We start from the raw sequence: 18,903 nt of genomic DNA on the forward strand, positions 1-18,903 counted from the left end.
GGGATAACATATTGGCATGGGTAAAAGATTGGCTAGCTAACAGGAAACAGAGAGTAGGCATAAATGGGTCATTTTCTGATTGGCAAGATGTAACGAGTGGTGTGCCACAGGGATCAGTGCTGGGGCCTCAACTTTTTACAATTTATATAAATGACTTGGATGAAGAGACTGAAGGTATGGTTGCTAAATTTGCTGATGACACAAAGATAGGTAGGAAAGTAAATTGTGAAGAGGATGTAAGGAGGCTACAAAGAGATATAGATAAGTTAAGTGAGTGGGCAAAGATCTGGCAAATGGAGTATAATGTGGGAAAATGTGAAGTTGTCCATTTTGGCAGGAAGAATAAAAAAGCATATTATCTAAATGGTGAGAGATTGCAGAGCTCCGAGATGCAGATGGAGCTGGGTGTCCTAGTGTATGAATCACAAAAGGTTACTATGCAGGTACAGCAAGTAATTAGGAAAGCTAATAGAATGTTATCATTTATTGCGAGGGGAATTGAATACAAAAGTAGGAAGGTTATGCTTCAGTTATACAGGGCATTGGTGAGACCACATCTGGAGTACTGTGTACAGTATTGGTCTCCTTATTTAAAGAAGGATGTAAATGCGTTGGAAGCAGTTCAGAGAAGGTTTACTAGACTAATACCTGGAATGGGTGGGTTGTCTTATGAGGAAAGGTTGGACAGGCTAGGCTTGTATCCGCTAGAGTTTAGAAGAGTAAGAGGTGACTTGATTGAAACATATAAGATCCTGAGGGGCCTGGACAGGGTGGCTGTGGAGAGGATGTTTCATCTTGTGGGAGAATCTAGAACTAGGGGTCACTGTTTTAAAATAAGGGTTCGCCCATTTAAGACAGAGATGAGGAGAAATGTTTTCTCACAGAGGGTTGAGAGTCTTTGGAACTCTTCCTCAGAGGGCAGTGGAAGCAGAGTCTTTGAATATTTTTAAGGCCGAGGTAGAGAGATTCTTGGTAAGCAAGGGGGTGAAAAGTTATCGGGGTAGGCGGGAATGTGGAGTAATCAGATCAGCCATGATCTTATTGAATGGCGGAGCAGACTCGAAGGGCCGAGTGGCCTACTCCTGCTCCTAATTTGTATGTTAATAATCTCATGTGCCTGTCTGTCTGCAGGTAGTCCCTGGTGCCTCTGGTTATGAGCCACCTTTTTCTGCAAGGGAAAGGGAAGTGCGTCAGTGAGTGTGGTGCAATGTGTTTGGATCATGTCGCTGTCATGGTTGAATAATTGGCAGTGTGCGCGAGATGTGGGTGTGAGGTTTGCAGCAGTGATAAGTGTGTGAGGGTGAGGTGAAGCTATGACTGTAAGGTATGTCATGATTGATAGAGATTGTTGGTAGGTGAGTGAAGGGGAGGGGGTTGGTGAATTGCGCAGTCTGAGCCTAGTGGTTCAGTTATAAGGATTCACTGACCTTCACCACTCATGAGGTCATTAAACTTCTTGCAGCACTGCATCCATGTCCTCGGGGCTATACTGTTGCCATTGACCGTGATAGCTATCTTCTCCCATTGCCTGCTCAGCATTTGTCTGGAGGGCCTCCTGCACCAAGGCCTCCAGTGTTGCATCAGAGAATCTGGACGCCCTCTCTCTGCCCTGTTACATCATCAGAACATCTTCTTGCTCACTCTCTCTTCCCCAGCCACTTCCAGCACCTGCTGCAGCCAAAAGGCACCTCCCCTTGAAGAGCTGCCAGCTGCCTTTAAATACTGCAGGCTAGCCTTAAGTGATGCCAGCCTTGCAGGACCTGGGCCCCCTGCTGAGGTGTGCAGCCGCTCGGAAGCGCCTTCAGTGCTAGGCTGCACATTACTATTATATTTAAATATAAACAGGCAGCATGAAGTTTGGTGCTGCCTGCAGTAGAAGGAACGGGCGTGGGTTGAGCGCACATCATGATCCCTGTGCCCGTTTTTGGGCTTTCTCCAATTTCTAGGCCAGATACTCTTGTTTGGCCAACTGCCTCCAAATATCCAAATCTAGACAGGTAGCAGAACACAATGAATGGAAACATAACTTTCACTCATCCCAAGTGCTTCTAACTATTTTCTTGTTATCTAGCTGTGTGGTCATTTCATAGTGCCATGGGATCTTCTACGTCCATCCGAGTGGACAAATGGGGCCTCGGTTTAATGCCTCATCTGAAAGACGGCACCTCCGACAGTACAGCACTTCCTCAGTAACTTACTGAAGTGTCAGCCAAGATTATGTGTTCAAGTCTCAGAATAGGTCTTGAGCTTGAAGACCTTCCAACTCAGAAGCAAGATCGCTGCCACTGAAAGTTGACACCGTTGAATTGCTGAAAGGATTCAAACTCTGTTCTTGTATTACATGCAGTGCATATTAAAGCCACTACTTTGTCACCGTTACTCAGTTCAAGCACTAACAACCAGCATTGAACCATTTCCAAAGATTTCTATAATTAAACATCAACTTAGCTGCATTTGGCTGATACCAGATTTCAACATATGAAAATGTAATGTATGGACTTCTGGATATTGCAACTGCTCTTCACCACGTTGGAAAATAATCAGTAATTTAAAAATAGGATAATCATTTGAATCTGAATGTGTTTCTTTGTAATTAAGGACCAAAATAGATTTTATTTATAATCCTACTTAACATAAGATTAGGTTCATTACTGAATGTTCAGCTAGTTTAATGGAGTACAGTGGTGTGTGACTCTTTATATCCATAGGAGACTAGTCTGTTGGAGTAGTGTGTATAAAAAGAGACTAATGTAATGGAGTACAGTACTGTGCATGTATGGAGAAACTGCAGTTTAAAAAAAAAAATTACCGTAGAATATTCAGGCACAGAAAATGTTATGATTTCTCATATCTCTCAATCCATTTTTTCTCCAAAATGCATCGAATTAAGTCAATCTTAGTTATACTGTCTTCTTTAAATACTTTTCCTTGTAACTTACTCAAACTCAATTGCCCTTTGGGTGTAAAAATTCTGACCTTATTTTTAATTGCTGTTTGCTACTATTTGAATCATTCACCATAATGAACACCATTAGGATAATTTTGTTTGTTTTTCCAAGTGACTTGAATAATTACAGGAGAATTAGAAAAATGCCATTCCTATTTTCAACAGTAGAATTTCAGAAAATGTTAAATAGTGGGAAAATGTTTGAAGGTTAATGGGCAAAATTAAACAATTGTGAAATTTTAGCAATACTCATTTTCACTTTCCTCATATCAAATTAGTTCTTCTATTGGTGTGGCCAGTTTGAGCGCCTGTATAAGAATATAGGAACAAGAATAGGCTGTTCAACCACTTGAGCCTGTTCCGCAATTCAATCAGATCATGGCTGATCTGTACCTCAACTCCATTTACCCGCCCCTGATACCGACTTAACAAAAATCGATCTCAGTATTGAAAATTTAAATTGACATCCACAGCATTTTGGGAGAGTTCCAGATTTCCATGACCCATCACCATCATTCCAGGAGACTGATCCTGGTTTAATGGGGGGGGGAGGAGGGGAGAAGGTGTGCCAGGAGCAGCACCAGCCATATCTTAGAATGAGGCACAAACCTAGGGATGTGACAACACAGGACCACTTGCATGCTAAGCACTAAAAGCAGCAAGGTATAGACAGAGGTCCCACACCAAGAAGTTTTGGCCCTTGGGGTGGGAGATGGCAGGAGGGTGTTGCCAGAGAATGGGCATGGGTTGGGAGTGGTGGTTAGGGGAGTGCAAAAAGTACAATGGGTTAACGGGATCCAAGAGTGTAGCAGTGGTTGTGGGGGGATGTGGAAGCATTAGGAAAGAGTTTTTTGTGTCTCTTCCTTGTCAATCTTTTTTTTTCTCCAACCCCAGACCTCAATGTTCCTCTTTCTCCCCCAATTTGTCTCTTTCCCTGATTTTTCTGTCAAATTGATGTACTTGCGTGATAGATACATACTAAATTCTCCACAGAAAGTTATAGCTGGTCTGAAATGACAAAAGAACCCTGTTTTGGAGCTATTTAAAGTCCACACATATTCAAACCTGGAAACAAAGTTTAACAATGTGCTAATTGTTAATTACTGCCAATGAACCTTTCTGGCACCGAAAATTAACTATAAAATGTGTGGCGTCTCATTCCTTCAGGTTTTAATTATTGTTGAATATTTTTAAAATGTGAAATTAACATTTTTTTTTAACTTTTCCTAGGTCTCTTTTCTCGCCCTTAATTCAATCTTTCTTTCCCTCACTTTCTTAACCTGATTTGACATTGAAGTCAACTACTAATTTACACTTTGTTCTCAGTCCTTGCGCTGTTTATTTTACAATTCTTCAATCTGATTGGTTAAGGAGATGCACAGTTGCAGGTCCCAGATGCCTGGTATCCCTCACTCGAATTTTTTAGCTCGCACTTCCTGCAACTTGCGGCACCAAATATCGTCGAGATTAAACGGGCAAGGGCAGACGCCGCTGGATTCTCTCCTACAGCAAAATATTTTTTAATGTCTTTTAGGTGCCCCCAGTTGCTGTGGGCCCTTCAGATCCTAAAGGAGAAAATAGCTCTTGGCCAATATCTATGATATGTTTTGATCAGGCAAGAGGAGGGACACTGCCAGCTTGGCTTACCTCGCCAACCAAAGTGTTGGGGAACCTAACTTACTCCAAAGAAAAACCTGGCAGAGAACAAATGAAATTCAATCAATACAGGCAGCAGAGTCAGAACCCCACTTAAGATTTTAACATGGATGATCTTATCCATTTGTGACTCACTGCTAAAATCAGTTTTTGTGCGACTAAGTAATGCAAGAAAGCATTCATTTAAAAGCATGCCAATTCTCCTTCGGTTTCTCTTCATACCTTTTACTTCGGCAAATTCCATTGCATCCATTTTAAAAATAAAATAAGTACAAGATTTCTGCAGTCAGAGGTTTTGTACAAACGGTGATCTTTATCCAGACATGCACTGAGAAATGTTAGCCAACAGCAGTGCAACTGCAGATTTGTGACTAACCATATATGACATATTAAAAAAAGAATTTATGAACAGATAGAATTCCATTAAAACATTTAATATGGCTTCTTGTTTTGAAGGAAAATCTGCATTTCCATTAACATTTATTGCCACATTCTATTCACTGAATAAAATCCAATGAAGAGAGGTTTTATATTAAAAAATGTAAATACATTTGCGTATATTGTACATATCATGCCATGGATACGAACTATGTACCACATGGTTCTTCTCACTTCATAATATATATACTTCTGTGGAAAAACCCTGAATAACAACAATGCATTAACAATGATTGCAAATGTTTATATGTGCAACAAACCATTTGCTTTTTGTATAAATTCTTTTTCTCCTCTCGGCAAAAAACAGCCATTTTAGGTACACAACCCAATAATTCATTAAAACTGAAAGGCAATAACTAAAAAGCAGTGCTTTATCGCAGCACCATCAAACATTCAATATATAGTCACTGTGGTCCCAAATAAACATATAGCAATAAAGAGGAACTTTACATTTTGTTTAATATATTACAGATCTATAATTCATACGTAATGTATACTGTTAAATTGAAGGCTTAGATATAAAGCCTTCAGACAGATTTATATTCCTATTTGTTGTTATTGGCTTCATGTACAGTTTTGCGGAGGTTCCAAATCTCCTTGGTTGTATTGTTATTCGATTCTAAATGCCTTGTATTACTGTTGCTGTGGTGAATACGGTGTGTGTTATTCAGGAGTACAGGTAGATGCGACTTCGCTCTTGAGATGTCCGGTCTGCTCACTCTTTTAATGCTGCTACTTGACATGGGCGTGCCATTTTTTAGAGTACAGTCAGAAACCTGGCAAACCAACAGACTATTAATATATTCTGAATAAAACAATTTTACGACATGTCTCAAAAAAATAATGCATGCTCAGATGCCATTTATTGCCCTTTCCTTTAAAAAAAAACACAATTTTAACTATTACTGTGCATTTAGCATCCTTTAGCTGAACAAACTAGATTATCCATGAGTTTTTACAGCATTACTGATGATAGGTGGGGGGAGGGGAAAATAAAATTGTGAACATTCTGATCTTGTTCCAAGTGCTACAATACCACAAGAAGAATTGACAAATGCATGACATACATTGCTAACTGGAGTTGACTATTGGCCACTGCCAAGGCTTGAACCTACAGGACCTCTATATCCCGCATGTTAACGATTGTCAAAACTCTAGAAGAATTTTTACAATTGCAGTCAGTCTAATATCAAAAATACACTGTAGGTATACAGCAATATATTTCAAATATAAAGCACATAATGCAAGGTACGCAGTTTTTTTTAAATGTGGAAATCCATAAAAAACCTATAAAAGCTAACTGTTTATCTAAAGATAAAATATGCACAAGGTTATACAACCACTGACCTCAGTCAGATTTCTTGCACTGTACTCTCTTAATAAAATACCACACTTAAAATTAAACAAGTTTTGAAGAAGGGTCCACACTCAAGATATTAACTAATCTGCTCTCTCCACAAGTGCTGACTGATCCGCTAAGTGCTTCCAGCAATTATTGTAGTTCACTGCTACTATCAGCCAGTATATCTCTGTAATTGGTGCTATGAAGGATCATTCCCTACATGAAACTGTTAAGTTTGTCTCTCTCTCTCTGATGGGAATTTGTCCGTAGTCGAGATCAAACTGAAATTCTGCCATTTGTAATTGCTGGTACATTCGCAAGTAATTCCAGCAAGGAACAAACTGTTGGAAACAGCTACATACCTGGTATAACTCTAAACTGTAGAATTTAGCCATGTGGTTCCTTAATTTAACAAGAGAGTTAAATAGCCTTGTAACTGTGGAAAGACGTTCTGAAATCTTAAGATAAAAATTGGAGCATGGTGCAAGGAAATATTTTTTATGGAAGGTGTTAGCACCACCGATTTCCTCAGCATTCCCCAGGTCCGTGTGTAGCAGGTCACCTATTTCCAAGTTTCCACCTACGCTGCTCTATTATTCTCTACTAGGAGATGCACAAAACATAGTGCAGGTTGATTTGTCCTTCAGTGGGCACTTTCCTTCAGGAAAGCAACTCACTCCCACTCAAAGCCCTCCCCATATGGTCGTTTCAAGATTAGGATGTCATTGTGGGGTAATTCTGTGGGTGTTGGGGGTGGGTGTGAATGCACGTTGTACAAGTCATACAACAACAACAACTTGTATTTATATAGCGCCTTTAACGTAGTAAAGCATCCCAAGGTGCTTCACAGGAGTATTATAAGACAAAGATTTGACACCGAGTCAAATAAGGAGAAATTAGGGCAGGTGACCAAAGGCCTGGTCAAAGAGGTAGGTTTTAAGGAGTGACTTAAAGGAGGAAAGAGAGGTAGCGAAGCGGAGAGGTTTAGGCTGGGAATTCCAGAGCTTAAGGCTCAGGCAATAGAAGGCATGGCCACCAATGGTTGAGCAATTATAATCAGGGATGCTCAAGAGGGCAGAATTAGAGGAGTGCAGATATCTCAGGGGGGTTGTGGGACTGGAGGAGATTACAGAGATAGGCAGGGGCGAGGCCATGGAGGGATTTGAAAACAGGGAGAATTTTGAAATCGAGGCATTGCTTAACCGGGAGCCAATGTAGGTCAGTAAGCACAGGGGTGATGGGTGAACGGGACGTGGTGCGAGTTGGGACATGGGCAGCTGAATTTTGGATGACCTCAAGTTTACGTAAGGTAGAATGTGGGAGGCCAGCCAGGAGTGCATTGGAATAGTCAAGTCTAGAGGTGACAAAGGCATGAATGAGGGTTTCAGCAGTGGATGAGCTGAGGCAAGGGCGGAGACGGGCGATGTTATGGAGGTAGAAATAGGCGGTCTTAGTTATGCCGCGGATATGTGGTCGGATGCTCATTTCAGGGTCAAATATGACACCAAGGTTGCAAACAGTGCGGTTCAGCCTCAGATAGATGTTAGGGAGAGGGGTGGAGACAGTGGCTAGGGAACGGAGTTTGTGGCGGGGACCGAAAACAATGGCTTCGGTTTCCCCAATATTTAATTGGAGAAAATTTCTGCTCATCCAGAACTGGATGTCGGACAAGCAGTCTGACAATTTAGAGACCGTGGAGGGGTCGAGAGAAGAGGTAGTGAGGTAGAGCTGGGTGTCATCAGCATAAATGTGGAAACTGACGCTGCATTTTTGGATGAGGTCGCCAAGGGGCAACATGTAGATGAGAAATAGGAGGGGGCCAAGGATAGATCCTTGGGGGACACCAGAGGTAACGATGCGGGAGCAGAAGAGAAGCCGTTGCAGGTGATTCTCTGGTTACGATTAGATAGTTAAGAATGGAACCAGGCGAGTGCAGTTCCACCCAGCTGGACGACAGTGGAGAGGCATTCGAGAAGGATACAGTGGTCAACCATGTCAAAGGCTGCAGACAAGTCAAGAAGGATGAGGAGGGATAGTTTACCTTTGTCACAGTCACAAAGGATGTCATTTGTGACTTTGATGAAAGCCGTTTTGGTACTGTGGCAAGGGCGGAAACCTGATTGGAGGGATTCAAACATGAGTTGCGGGAAAGATGGGTACGGATTTGGGAGGCAACAACACATTCAAGGACTTTGGAGAGGAAAGGGGGGTTGGAGATGGGACGGTAGTTTGCAAGGGAGGAGGTATCAAGGGTTGGTTTTTTGAGAGAGGGGTGATGACGGCAGATTTGAGGCAGAAGGGGTCAGTACCTGAGGAGAGAAATAGTTAATGTCAGCTAACATAGGAGCTAGAAAAGGAAATTGGGCGGTCAGCAGTTTGGTGGGAATAGGATTGAGGGAGAAGGAAGTGGGTTTCATGGACAAGATGAGCGCGGAGAGGTCATGAGGGGAGATCGGAGAGAAACTGGAGAAAGATGTGAGTTCAGGGCTAAGGGGGGGAAGCTTAGAGGAAGTTTGGCCCGGTAGGCTAGGGGAAGGAAGGGAAGTGGCAGAGGCAGCTGAACAGACGGTCTCAATCTTAGAGACAAAGAAGTCCATGAGCTCCTCACACTTGTTGTCGGAGGTGAGGGTGGAGGAGACAGGGGAGAGTGGGTTAAGAAGACGGTTAGCAGTAGAGAATAGAAGCTGGGGTTTATCTTATATTTCAGAATGATTCTGGAGTAGTGAGCAATTTTGGCAGACGAGAACAGGACCCGATAATGCTTTATGTGGTCCAGCCAGATCTGGCAGTGAATGGCTAAACCGGTTGTTCGCCATATCCGTTCAAGTCTGTGTCCCTTGGACTTCAGGGAGTGAAGATGAAGGCCGTACCGGGGGAACAGCCAGGGTGAGAGAGAGTAATTGTTTTAATAGGGAGCAGATAGGTAGCTGCAGAAATGTCATGGTGAATGGAGGGCCAAAGGCTGGACAGTTGGGATTTCATAAGGGCATATTTTGATGAAACAGACGAGAATTAAATGAAAACGAATGCACATTAAAGTTTAAGCAGCCAATACCAACTTTGGGACTAGCTTTGGGTGGCTTCACAGTGAAAAGGAGGAAATCAACAAAGAGAGTTGGGAGAGAGCTTTTTCCAGGGGGCGTGAAAGGGGGATGTGGGTGGAGAACGATAAGAAGTGGTCAGAGATGGCCTTATCTACGATGTCACGGCACTATATAGTGCAGCACAGTTGAATAATGCTCCACTGGGCCACACTACTTAAAGGTAAGACACTTTCCATTTTACAAGTTATCCGAAAAGAGTCAACAAAGGACTCAATTTGCCACTTGAGTAATTCCCATCTACTGAATTTCCATTAGCTAGAGGGTATCTCCCCAACATCTCCGTATAACAATGCAAAGCGAAAAACTTCCAGGTTGCAATTTTGATTACCTTTGGTGCTGGTACCTGAGCAGCATGGTCTTTTAACACCTTTAGGGATGACTGATCACTCTGAGAACCAGGAATCATAAAGAAAAGATCCTTTGACATGTCGATCTGTGACGTAGAGAAGACTACTTCAATTTTAAAACTTATAGAAATCACAACTGCAGATTTCTACTTCAACATGCAACTTCCAATGTTAAACCATTTGATAAAAATGAAAATTGCAGTCAACTCTTGGATTTGTAAAGCATTTTCTAAACAAGAGTAAACTGTTACAGGAATTTAGCATCTTTATTTAAAAATCAACGTGCAACAGAAACTATACAGTTCTTCATAAGGCGGCCACGATTATTATACTTATCAACTTCTTGAACATTCAGTTTAGTCAAGGCAACCAACATTAGCCACATGTGTTATGTTTACAGTGTTCATCTTTGACATACATTAGAAACTAAAAAGTAAAGTTTGAGAAAACCATCCTTCCAGATGAATGTCAAATAGTAATTGGAACATTATAAAGTGATTGACATATTTTGATGAAGCAGACAAGAATTAAATGAAAACGAATGCACATTAAAGTTTAAGCAGCCAATACCAACTTTGGGACTAGCTTTGGGTGGCTTCACAGTGAAAAGGAGGAAATCAACAAACAAGAATTACTTTTGAAGCATGGCCCCTGTTACGAGTTTAAAGGAGGCATCAATTTGCACACAGCAAGAACTCGCAAACAGTAACGGAGATGAATAGCCAGTTAATGTCTTTAGTGCTGTTGTTTAAAGAAGGAACGTTGGCAAGGACACTTGGAGAATTCCCTGCGCTTTGAATAGAATCAAAGAATGATACAGCACAAAAGGAGGCCATTTGGTCCACCGTGCCTGTGCCGGTTCTTTGGTAAAGCTATCCAACTAACCCCACTCCCCAACTCTTCCCCATAGCCCTGTAATTTTTTTCCCTTCAAGTATTTATCCAATTTTCTTTTGAAAGTTACTATTGAATCTGCTTCCACTACCATCACCCTTTCAGGCAGTGCATTCCAGACCATAACAATTCACTATTTAAAAAATGCTTCCTCATATCACCTCTGGTTCTTTGGCCAATCACCTTAAATCTGTGTGCTCTGGTTACCGACCCGTCTGCCACTGGAAACAGTTTCTCCTTATTTACTTTATCAAAACCGTTCATGATTTCTAACACCTCCATCAAATCTCCTCTTAACATTCTCTGGTCTAAGGTGAACAACCCCAGCTTCTCCAGTCTCACTATATAACCAAAGTCTCTCATCCCTGGTACCATTCTAGTAAATCGCTTCTGCAGCCTTTCCAAGGCCTTGACATCCTTCCTAAAGTGCGGTGCCCAGAATTGAACAGAATATTCCAGCTGAAGCATAACCAATGTTTTATAAAGGTTTAACATAACTTCCTTGCTTTTGTACTCGATGCCTCTATTAATAAAGCCCAGGATCCCATAGGCCTTTTTAACAGCCGTCTCAACTTGTCCCACCACCTTCAAAGGTTTGTGTACATACACCCCCAGGTCTCTCTGTTCCTGCACCCCCTTTAAAATTGTGCCATGGGATCCTTTTCATCCACCAGAAGTGGCAGACAGGGTCCCAGTTTAACACATCATGCAAAAGACAGCATCCCTGGCAATGCAGCACTCATTCACTGCTGCATTGAATAGATTACGCATTCAAGACTTTTAATGGGGCATGAGCCCAGACCATCCTGACTGAGAGGTGAGTATTACCAACTGAGCCAAGTGGATAAAGTCTGAATCATTCAATTCATGTTCGAACTGATGTTAGGTGGTCAACCTACACAGGTTACCATTAAGATCAATTTAGCCATATCACCATGCAGTCCATTTGGACAGTGATCTCACCTTGCTTATATCAGACTCAGACTTGCTTAAGCACATACTCTGGAGTTCCTCGATGAGGTCGTCATCTTCATCAGAGTATAGAGACAATCCTTGTTCTAGATCTGCAGTCTTCAGTGGACCACTCTCTAGGGAACTTGAATTTTAAAAAGTTTAAATGTTTAAGTTATTTAAAAAGTTACAAACATTCATAGGAACTTTCAAATGTATATTCATTTTGCTTTGAAAGGTCACTCAGTTGGTCTTAATAAATTTACAATCTTGAAAAAAATGACCAATGCATAATAGTGTGAACATTCAAGAATTTCAGATCTCTTGGCCTGCAACATCTAGCTTAGCTATTGGTTGCAATATAAATTCTAATTTTCAGAAAGGCCATTGTAAAAAACCCTCAAAGCTCTTAATTCAAACCAGTCAATCATGTGTATCCTGTTTCTTTTAAATCCTCAGTACATCGGATATCCCTTACTGTTAAGTGTTCTCGGAGGAGGTGATAGATATGGTGGATGAGAGAAATACAGTGGATGTGGTGTACATGGACTTTCAGAAGGCCTTTGACAAGGTACCACACAGGGAGACTATTGGAGAAGATTAAGAGGACTGGATTTAGGGGAAGAGTAGCAAATTGGACTATAAGCGAAGAGTTAATTTAGACCCATCTTTTTTAAAAGACTTGCATTTATATAGCACCTTTCACGACCACCCAAAGCATTTTACAGCCAATGAAATACATTTTTTTTTTTTTTTTTGGAAGTGCAGTCACTGTTGTAATATAGGAAACACAGCAGCCAATTTGCACATAGCAAGATCCCACAAACAGCAACGTGATAATGACCGGACAATCTGTTTTAGTGATGTTGATTGAGTGATAAATATTGGCCAGGACACCGGGGATAACTCCCCTGCTCTTCTTTGAAAGAGTGCCATGGGAGCTTTTACGTCCACCCGAGAGAGCAGACGGGTCCTCGGTTTAACATCTCATCTGAAAGACAGCACCTCTGACAGTGCAGCACTCCCTCAGTACTGCACTGGAGTGTTAGCCTAGATTTTTGTGCTCAAGTGTCTGGAGTGGGACTTGAACCCACAACCTTCTGACTCAGAGGCAAGAGTGCTACCCATTCCCTTTTGCCTTGCACCATCATCCGTTTTGTCATTTAATCTCTCCTGCCTTGTACCCTATCACAGACCTTCCCTTTTGTTTTCTTCTCCTCTCCCTGCCTCTGTACTTGCTTAAAACCGGTTACATCTCTAACCTTTACCAGTTCCGATGAAAGGCCATTGACTGAAACATTAACTTTGTTTCTCTCCACCGATGCTGCCTGACCTGCTGAGTATTTCCAGCATTTTCTGTTTTTATTATACTGGCAGTTTCTCAGAGTTTGGAACTGCGTAGAAGTGTCCCACAAGTTCTGTTCTGGGGCCACTTCTGTTCACTGTGTACATCAATAATTTGAATATAGGGCTAGAGTGAATGGTGTTCAAATATGAAGATGATACCAAAATATGAGGCATAGTAATTATTTCTGAGGGCCAAAGGAAGCTGCAAGGGGATATTGATAAGGAGTTGGAATGAGCAATAAAGTAGCAGATGGATTTCAATGTCAGTAAATGTGAGGTGCTCCATTTTGACAGAAAAGGTAAAAGTAACAATTACACTTTGAATGGAGAGTGGCTAGGTGATGTGGAAGAGCCGAGGGATTTGCGGGATCAAGTTCATGATTTAAAAGCAGTGCTTCAAGTGGAAAAGGAAAGGCAGGCTGCTTACCTCTTCCCCACTCAGGGATTCACTAATAGACACCTCAACTAAACTGACTGCCATCTCTCCCAAGAGCATATTCTCAGCAGAAACCGCATACTGGATTCACATGAATAGAATCACCCCCACCATAATGGCATGGATGTTTTGTTAGGCTATCAGAGCCGAAAACTTAAGCTCATCCAAAACTCCATAAACTTAAGGTCACCCAAAACTCGACTGCCGGTATCTTAACTCGCACCAAGTGCCATTCACCTATCACCCCTGTGTTTGCTGACCTACATTGGCTCCTGTTTCAGCATTGCCTCGATTTTAAAATTTTCATTCTTGTTTTCAAATTCCTCCATGGCCTCAACCCTCCTTATCTCTGTAACCTCCTCCAGCCCTACAACCCTCCAGATATCTCTATTCCTCCAATTCTGGCCTCTTTCATCAGATTAAAATTGGGACTGTGCAAGGTCATCGACCTGAAACGTTAACTCTCTCTCCACAGATGTTGCCTGACTTGCTGAGTATTTCCAGCATTTTCTGTTTTTATTTCAGATTTCCAGTATCCACAGCATTTTGCTTTTGTATTTAGGCTTATTAAGAAGATGGAATTAAGGGAAAAGTGGCGGTATGGATACACAATTGGCTCAGTGGCAGGAAACAAAGGGTGATGGGTGGACTGGGAGGCGGTTTGCAGTGGTGTTCCCCAAGGGTCAGTTTTGGGTCCAACACTATTTTCAATTTTTACAAACGACAGACTCGGGTGTAGGGAGCAGCATTATAAAGTTTGCAGGTGATACAAAACTTGGCAAAGTAGCAGATAGTGATGAGGATAGTTATAAGCTTCAGGATGACAGACAAGATGGTGAAATGGGCAGAAGCATGGCAGATGGAGTTCAATGTGGAGAAGTGTGAAGTGATACACTTTGGGAGGACTAATATGGAAAGACAGTATACTATAAATGGCACAATTTAAAAAAGTGTAGATGAGCAGAGAGACCTTGGTGTCCGTTTACACAAATCCTTAAATTGGCTGAATCAATCTTTGGGCAGCCATATATAATTTATTTGCATACCAATGAAAAGTAAAATTAATTACATGCAAATTTCACTATACATCAGTATTTGGAATTCTCTTTATCATGGTTCAGTATCAACTTCCCTGGTGGTTTGTTTTTTGTTTGGAATAATTAGAAAGCTCATGTTGGATCAGTTTTGGTATGGTTCTAGCCAGCAAACAGTCCCAACCAGCAAATGGTCATAGTTGTGAGATTTTGCCTTTTGTCATTCATTTAGACTGAAAATGTGCTCTTTGTAAAATGAATAAGCATTATGAGTAGCAGGAGATAACACAGGGTCATACATACAGTCTCAAGTTACATGGTTTGCTGCTGGGAACCCCACAAGACAACCTTAACTTAAAAGTCATGGAACAAATTACATGGTCAAATAAATTTCCCCATTTGCCCAAAGATAAATTAAGTTGTCCATCTGCTTGGGCAACACTTAGCATTAAGCCTCAAACAAACAAAAGCTAACTGTGCTGGGCATGGGAACATTAGGATCCTCTATAATATTCCAACAACACAGCCTTTTACCTAAAGGTCACCTACTCAAACCACATCAAATAGCATTTTCACCATCTATACCCCAATCTCTGACCTTTCACTGATAATAACTGTAATTATTCAGCATATTAACAGACTTGTGTGATGACTGCAGCGAAACCTCAAAGACAAGGTTGACCAAATCATTTACTTGTGCCTATCTAATGCCATCAAGATGACACCTGTTATTTCCATTTTTTTTTCAAGGGAGAAGGACATGACTGAATCTGCTATTCATCAAGCATCTTGCCAACACATCCTTTTATGAATAAGAGTGCTCTAATTGCAGCACTGCTGTATGTGATGATTTATTCTATCCATTCAGTATTTGATCTGCTGCAACTAATGTTTGCAAAGCTGACAGACTGGTATGGAGCAAACTTATTTAAAATAAAAATGACTTAATTATTCTTCTCATTTCCTGATAATTACTAATGATCTGAATATTTGGTTTTGAATGTTCACAAAAATTAAACCATAAAATGTTAACATTAAATCCAATAGTAGAAAGTAACTAAATTACATATGGTTTAACTCCTTCATTAAAATAGTGGAGAAGAATCATTTATGCTAAGTGTTTGTCGATACCATCGCCGGCAGAAACTTACTGCAATTTAGTCTGCATATTCAACTTGCTGAAGCTTTTTGGCATTTCCGGCATAAGCTGAATACCTACTCAAAAAGGGAAAAAAATACATTATGCACACTGCCTATTTGAGGCAGATCACAGTTCAGTCATTTTGCCATCAACATTTCCCACATTTTTACCTTGGATTTCATGTCTTCTATTTTTTTTCTTAGGAGTACTAATACACTATAGATGTCATTGGAAATAGCTTGTATTCCTCACCATTAAGTCACTGAGGATGCTGTTGTTTACACTTTTTCATTATATTAAAAAACTAACATTATTTGCTTGGCTTGCCTGCCAACTCCTGTACACATAGCTTTCAAGATTTCTAGCACCATGCATGTAGTAGATTGCATTTAATAACTGCAGTGGATCAGCCATTTATGAAACAAAACATAACAATGCCTCACTGTAGTGAGAACTTAAAGACAATTTAAATGCATCTGCAAAACTCCAGTAAAGTTGATGTGCATTTGATAGCTTTTAAATGTGTTGTGAATTTAAGGAATTTGAAGATTTAAAAAGGCATCAAAACAATTCACAACCAATGAATTACTTTTTAAAATGTAATCACTTATGTAGCCAACTTGCACTCCGCAAGATCCCACAAATGGTAAATAAATGAATTAATGACCAGATCATGTGTTTTTGGTAGCGTTGAGCAAGTAAGGAACGTTAACCAACACTGATATAACTTCATGCTCCTCTTTGAACAGTGCCATGGTATCTTTTACATCCACTTGAGTAGGCAAATAGAGCCTTGGTTTAACATCCCATCCAAAGCACAAGTTCTACGCTTGACTTTGCATTGCAAACCCAACTGCAAGTATATACTTTTTAGAAACCAAAGTAATGCGAGAAGTAAAACTTATAAAATGAAGAACGAAATAGTTTTAAGACTAGAATCCTGATTAATGTTTGCATACTGTAGTAGAGTTTTTTTCTTACAGTAAATTGTATGGCACTCTGATGCGCCTTACCCTCTCTCTGCCCTTCAAGTTTGCTCCATGACTGGGACACTGAATGGGAAGACTTCTTGCGGGGGCCAGTGCTCACTTTTCGCCAAGCATTGCTGTCAATTTTCTTCTTGCTGGTTTTGTAATTGGATATCATGGTTAGAGGAAAACTCCATCCTTGGAAATCTGGCGCACATCGTTCGAACTCTGTAATCGGATATTCACAATTAACAGATATGCTTCCAGCAGACATCCTAACATCCCTAAATCAATGACTAGAATGCCTGCTCACTGTACAAAAAGATTTATCATTTCTAATTTGTCTTTTATTTACTTATTTAATTCAGATTATTTTTAATGAAATTAAGAGAGCATTTTATTTCTTCTCTCCCTTTAGGTACTCCCAACAGCATGGAGAATTTCCTAGCTGAGTAAGTGAGGTGGCCTGTCCTTGGTTTTTGACAACATGAGGAATATGACAGCAGCCTGGAATAATTCATTGGTCAATGTTATAAATCTCATCATCATAAGAAACTACTCATGAAATGATGCTGGACGGCCAGCTGGTGGCGCCATCCAAGGAGTATAAATACTCGGGCGTGGGCCTAGCTTGCCCAAGGACATTTTGTAAGACAGGAACTAGTGAAGTACAACTAGACCTCCATGTTCTGAAACAAGTTGATTAAAGTGACGTAATAAAACTCACTACGCACTTGGCTCGAGTATAAAGCAAGGCTTTAATCAACTTGTTTCAGAACATGGAGGTCTAGTTGTACTTCACTAGTTCCTGTCTTACAAAATGTCCCTGGGCAAGCTGGGCCCACACCCGAGTATTTACACTCCTTGGACGGCGCCACCAGCTGGCTGTCCAGCGTTATTTCATGAGTAGTTTCTTATGATGATGAGATTTATAACAGTCAATCTTTGTACTCAGTGCCACTTTCAGACAAGAGAAAAAATGATCAACTCAGTGAATGAGCAATACTTTTTTTTTTTTTTAAATGGCAAAATAAATGTTAAAATGGTCACAATAAAATAAATGATATACAGTCACCCTAAATGTAATTTATTGCAATGGATATACATTTGACAGCTCAGAAATACGTGCATAAATGTTTTGCAGTGGACATGGTTAGAACATCGTTATGTACTTCACTCGCGGGGCATGTACAGTCCACGCAGGTAAAATCAATTATCTGGCACTAACTTGTTTGTCGTCTCAGTGTGAAGTTCTGGACATCTCAAAAACTGCGTAGGCCAGATACCAATCACAGTAAAGGAGCAGATATCGGAGCAATAGGACTAGGTATATTTGTGATAGATAAGCCATTTTCCTTTTCAACTCCCCGGATTGTTCAGTTCGCAGTCAATATGCAACTTATCTTTACAGATCAGTAGGTCTCATGTTTAATTCACAGCCTACGGCGAGTTTGCGGAGCTCAACCAGGATGGTTGAAGCAGCACTACATTTAGTCTCCATGTTCCTGGGGTTGGGAGGGGCGAAATCAGTCAATGTTCCCATTTCTGATTGCTGGTCCAGTGACACGTGCTGGACAGTGCAGGTGTGGATGTAGTTAGGATCTCAGCTATGATGCCTCAATGGTGAAATACCCTACCAACACTTATGTTTGGGATTAGACATGAAGAATGACCACTTGAACAATGTACTGGAGTGCAACCAGCATCTTAACAACTACTTGTATTTATATAGCACCTTTAATGTAAGAAAACGCCCCAAGGCACTTCACAGGAGCATTATCAAACAAAATTTAACACCGAGCCACATGAGATATTAGGACAGATGACCAAAAGCTTGGTCAAAGAGGTAAGTTTTAAGGAGCATCTTAAAGAAGGAAAGAGAGGTAGAGGAAATTATCTTAAAGAAGCGGCGTGGTTTAGGGAGAGAATTCCAGAGCTTAGGTCCTCGGCAGCTGAAGGCAAGACCGCCAATGGTGGAGCGATTAAAATCGGGGATGTGCAAGAGGTTAGAATTGGAGGAGCACAAATATCTTGGAGGGTTGTAGGGCTGAAGGAGATTACAGGGATGAGAATTTTGAAATCGAGGCTTTCCTTAACCGGGAGCCAATGTAGGTCAGCGAGCACAGGGGCGATGGGTGAACGGGACTTGGTGAGAGTTAAGACACAGGCAGCAGAGTTTTGGATGACTTCAAGTTTACGTAGGGTAGAATGTGGGAGGCCAGCCATGAGTGCGTTGGAATAGTCAAGTCTAGAGGTAACAAAGGCGTGGAACAATATCCTAGGAAAGGAAGAAAACTGA

General features: G+C 41.0%; 1 protein-coding gene across 3 annotated transcripts in view; it reads right to left on the minus strand.

The window, feature by feature from the left end:
- Positions 1–4,812: 4,812 nt before the first annotated feature.
- Positions 4,813–18,903, minus strand: part of cttnbp2 (cortactin binding protein 2) — a 158,985-nt gene continuing 144,894 nt past the window's right edge. For all 3 annotated transcript variants that reach the window (XM_086009190.1, XM_086009191.1, XM_086009188.1), the window contains 5 exons: positions 16,650–16,832; positions 15,647–15,710; positions 11,691–11,823; positions 9,816–9,920; positions 4,813–5,817 (listed from right to left, as the gene is read on the minus strand). In XM_086009190.1, the coding sequence (XP_085865316.1) occupies positions 5,587–5,817; positions 9,816–9,920; positions 11,691–11,823; positions 15,647–15,710; positions 16,650–16,832 (716 nt within the window). In that variant the 3' untranslated portion in view covers positions 4,813–5,586. The remainder of the gene's footprint in view (positions 5,818–9,815; positions 9,921–11,690; positions 11,824–15,646; positions 15,711–16,649; positions 16,833–18,903) is intronic.

Source organism: Somniosus microcephalus, chromosome 16, assembly GCF_052327205.1.
Source record: "Somniosus microcephalus isolate GS21.2 chromosome 16, FLI_Smic_1.0, whole genome shotgun sequence".
Classification (NCBI taxonomy): Eukaryota; Metazoa; Chordata; class Chondrichthyes; order Squaliformes; family Somniosidae; genus Somniosus; species Somniosus microcephalus.